General features: G+C 41.0%; 1 protein-coding gene across 1 annotated transcript; it reads right to left on the bottom strand.

Annotated features, from left to right (window-relative positions):
* Nucleotides 1-703: 703 nt before the first annotated feature.
* Nucleotides 704-3,377, bottom strand: LOC126603156 (pentatricopeptide repeat-containing protein At2g37230-like). The gene has a single exon (XM_050269909.1). It carries the CDS (start codon nucleotides 3,281-3,283, stop codon nucleotides 992-994), a length of 2,292 nt encoding a protein of 763 aa, XP_050125866.1. The 5' UTR covers nucleotides 3,284-3,377; the 3' UTR covers nucleotides 704-991.
* Between the last annotated feature and the right edge of the window lie 1,351 nt (nucleotides 3,378-4,728).

The following is a 4,728-nucleotide window of genomic DNA, read 5'->3' as shown; positions in this document are numbered from 1 at the left end:
AACGGACGATCCTTTTCGAAAAGAGTACTCTTCTGGAGGTGATCATCAACACCCCATTGATTATCATTCTTTTATGCAAAAAATATCGTGGGATAGGGAATTCGAACTAGAGACCTCGGACGCAGACGCAGAAGTGAATGCACTTAGTCAGCTGAGTAATAAGCTCCTTGCCGCTAACGATCGGTTTTTCGGTTGTGATGAAAAAGAAAGAAACCCTTTTGGGATGACGTTTATTAAAGTCGATGAATTTCCGACACCAGTCAAACCCCCAACGACACACCCTCCGGGAAACAAAGAAGAATCATGTTCGACGACGAGGATCATCAGGATGAAGAAGAAGAAGAAGAAGAAGAAGAAGAAATTACTGGATAAACGCGATTGCTTTTTAATCTCTTATTACTTGTTAGGCACCATCCCCATTGTGGTTTAACTTTGGATTCTGTATTGCTATGTTTTGTATGGGCTTCGATTACTCAACACGTACTGTTTCAAACTTTGATTGGATAAACATATCGTCCTTCACTCGCACTTAATAATCTCAGTTCGTTTAATACATAAACATCGATTGAAACAATAAAGGATTGCGGAACATAATTATTCAAGGTCTTTAGAATTGTTCATTCTTTGCCCTACAGAAAAAGCAAAGGGGTAATAACTTCCCAATACAATGTCACAGCAATTTGAGAGTATGGTAACAACAGCATAACTATGAACAGGATCCGCGTTATTTGAATTCGGTAACAAAACTTTCAACTTGCAAGGCACAAAAACATTGTTGCAACCAACAAAGTAACAATGAAACCGGCGAATAAAAAGGAAAATCTCACCTAACCAAAAACTAATGCGGCTTAGTACAACTCCGACTAAGCACTGTCCTTCCTGTTGTTTCCGAATGCCCAGCACCCTTCACAAGCGCCAATGCGGAATTTAACAAGTTCAAGGGGCATCTCCTTCTAGTTCCTTCAAGGCTTGCTTATGAAGATATGCCAAATCAGGAAGCAACAACAGCTTCTTTCTTTCCTTTTTTGCTCTGACCACTTTTCTCCCCTCCCTTTATCATTCTGGAGAGGATATCTGCTTGTTTCGTGTTACCCTCTTGATTTAGGCTCTTAATCAAATCTTTGGTGCTACTCCAATCGGAGGCCTCTCCTTTCTCCATTATTTTACACAATATTGAGTATGCATTGAGAGTCTTCCCTGCTTCCAAGAGAGCATCCAACACCTTATCATAGCTTGAGAAATCTACACTGCAATCTCTCTCGAGGCAAAAATCCAACAGCTTGAGGGCGCCAATTGTTTTCCCTTTCTCAGCAAGAACAGATAAAAGGCTATCAAACTGAGGTGTACATCCACTTTGCATAAGTAGATCGATTCGTCCCAGCGCTTCCTCAACATGACCTCTCATAAAGAGGGCTTCCAAAATCTTGGCAACCAAATCCATGTTCTCCTTCACCCCCTTCTCTACCATACTCTTCATTACTCGGCTTGCAGTTTGAACCCTCCCATCTTCAAATAGACTCTCTAAAACTGACCTGAATAGTGGTGACTCTGGAATATGTCCGCTTTCAAGCATACTGTCCAAAGCTGTTTTGGCATCAGCCGGTTCACCTTTACTCAAGTAGCTGTTAATGAGTAACCTGTAAGAATCTGCTTCTCCAGGGACCCCTCTCCTACCCATGATCCTTAAAATCTCAAAAGCAGAATCAGAATTTCCTTCTTTCGCATGCCCACACATCAAATTATTGAAGGCAACTGAATCCTGAACACCCTTTTTCATCAACTGCCGGAAAAAGACTTCAGCTTTTTCAGTCTGCCCATGGTTGCACAGATGCTCAATCATTGGGTTATAAGCACTAGCCTCCAACTCGATAGAACTCTGGGGCCTCAAAATAATTTCTTTCTCAATAAGCTTATCAAGCAGCTTGATTGCTCGATCATAAACTCCAGCCTTGCAAAAGTTCTCAATCAGGATACCATAATGACCAGGCTCTGTGGGAATGCTCAGCCGAATCATTGCCTTGAGGACATCAGCAGCTGAATCCAAATCCCCAGATTTGCACATCAAAGTTAGCAATTTCTCAAAGATTGCATTATCCTTGGGAGCAATATACCTCTGAACCATCTCCTTTAACATGTTCACAGCTTCATCCTTTTTCTCAGCCTCACAAAGCCCCGGCAACAGAGTTGAAAATGTGACAGCATTCGGCTTAATACCAAAAGACTTCATCTCTTGAAACAACCTCAAAGCATCATCAACTCTCCCAACATCAACATACCCTTTAATCATGGTAGTATAGCATATCACATTAGGTTCTATATTCCTCCCCTTCAACTCCACAAACAACTGCTCTGCCTCATCCATCATCTTAAACCGATTGTACCCATGAATCATAGTGTTATAAGTAACCAGATCGGGGGAAATTCCTCTACTCTTCATATCCTCATAAAACCGCTTGGCGGTCTCTAACCTCTTGCTCATGAAGAAACCCCAAATCATAACATTATAAGTATGCCTATCAGGCTCTATTCCCTCACTCAACATTGCATTAAAATACCTCTTAGCCATCATATACCGGCCGCGGCGCATAATGGCCTTAAAGAGAGCCTCATAGGACTTGAGACTTCTCTGCACACCCAATTCCTTCATACTATCAAACAACTTAACAGACTCCTGAATAATGCCAGCCTTACCATAGCCCGCCTTGCCGTAGCCATCAATGAGTGCAAGGAAGAGGTCCTCGTCGAGTTGCACGCCCTTTTTCGGCATGTCCAGAAGGATGCACCGGGCATGGTTGAGCTTCAAATTCCGGCCCAGAATCTCAATAATCTTCAAATGGGTCTCGCGGTCGTGTTTGAATAATCCGGACCGCTCAACCCACCTGAAGAATTGGAGGGCGTGCTCCCAGTTCCGAGCGCCGTGCAAGACATTCCACACAAGGTTGTGGTCGAATTCGGGTACCAAGTTCCGGATCGAGTTCTGCAACCGGGTCGTCCAGGCCCGATTCGCCATCATTCTGCAGATTATGTCCTCTGTCTTCTCTGGGTTTCGATGACGGTGCTGCTTAGGTTTTGGGACACGGGTCTGGGCTGGGGCTGCTGCTTCGGCGGCGGCTACAGCTTCGGTTGCCGCTGTGGCTTCAGTGGCGGACTCGGTTGCCGCTGTGGCTCCGGTGGGGGATTCGGTTGAGCTGAAGAGGCGGAGGAGCGTGAGGGACTGAGGATTGGAGGGTCGAGGTCGCCATCGGTAGGGTTTTGAGAGAGAAATGTACGCCATTGATGACATGGCAGAGGGTGAGCGTATGTGAAATGAGGGACGGGGGATTTGGGAGAGAGAGTGAGAGGAGATCACAGAGTGAAAGAACACCGTCGTACTGGCTTGTTAGGGTTTAAGCAGCATTCAAACAAATGTGGGCTTTTACATTTGGGCCACACAAACATTTGAATGCATGGGTTTCTTTTTTATATTTTAATAAAGTTCCAATTTCCCTCCTTCAATCCATTAGAAAAAGGAAAATAAAAACGAACTCTGTAGCGTGAATTTGTAACTAAACATAATATTAAAGTGTTTGGCTATATGGAGGTAGATAAATTTCAGCATGAGCGTCATATGGTCGGGCATGTAAGCAACTTACTAAGAAATTATCACGTTGAGACAAGTGAGACCGGTTTCAGGGGCTTGTGAGAGGCAATGAGACCAAAAAAGTGACCCACTTCCCCATCTCATATGTCAGCCTAATTTATAAAGTTTTGAAAGTGAAATGAATTGTAGAGCGATGTAAGGAATAAACTGCACCAATACGTTCATTAAGTTTAAGAATATGGTTAAAGTCTCGAATTATATGAGAGTTGGTTGATTCAATCAATACATTGTATAAGATATTCCCAAAAATTTGCTTGTAATTCTTTTTTAAGATGCATTTAGAGCCAACAAACATAAAAAGCATTGGGAAGGAACTGTGTTTTAGTATATAAAAATTGTTCATGAATCTGTAAAACTAAAACATTAATATTAGAAGTATGGGCGGATCCACATATGATTTAGGCGAAATTTTGTCAATTAAAATAAAATTTGGATGCTTTATGCTGAGATATTATAATCTTGGATTTGCCACTAATAAGGAAGGAGTTCCAACATAATAAAATTCCACCGGTGAAAGTATGTGAAGGAGTTTGCATTTGGAATTTTGTACGTAAATTACATGTGGAATAGACGTGGAGTTCGTTTGGAAGTGTTTTTAAAATGATTGAAAGTGTTTTAGTTGAAATTGATTTTGGGTTCCAAAAACACTTTAAATGTTTTTTTTAAAGAAGCACCAAATATGTGCTTTTCCACAATCCACTTAGATTTTTATTAAGGATTAGTTTCAAAAACATTTCAATGAAAGTGCTTTCAGTCATTTTTAAAATACTCACAAACGAGCCATTGGTTTCCACTAAACAAGCTACCAAGCATACTTTGCTAAGACAAAATGTTATTCCAAATGTTAGAAATAGAAACTCACCGTGACCGACAAATAGTTAAAACTAAAAGGAAAATTTTATTTGAACCCATCTAACATTTTTCTACCCCCAACTTACTCTTTACATCCATATTATTTTTAATTAAAGAACTAATATCACTTTAAACCCAAATTTACTACCTAAACTACCCTAACAAACCCAATTTAAAATTTAAATTTATCTTTACACCATTTAGAAAATAAATGTCACAGCCTGTCCCGGAGATGT

This window comes from Malus sylvestris, chromosome 15, assembly GCF_916048215.2.
Source record: "Malus sylvestris chromosome 15, drMalSylv7.2, whole genome shotgun sequence".
Taxonomy (NCBI): Eukaryota; Viridiplantae; Streptophyta; class Magnoliopsida; order Rosales; family Rosaceae; genus Malus; species Malus sylvestris.
The sequence above is the reverse complement of the archived record's forward strand: the minus strand, read 5'-3'. Positions and strand labels throughout refer to the sequence as shown.

Coding starts and splice junctions, on each gene's coding strand:
- LOC126603156 (XM_050269909.1), bottom strand. CDS start 3,283: ATGTCATCAATGGCGTACATTTCTCTCTCAAAACCCTACCGATGGCGA.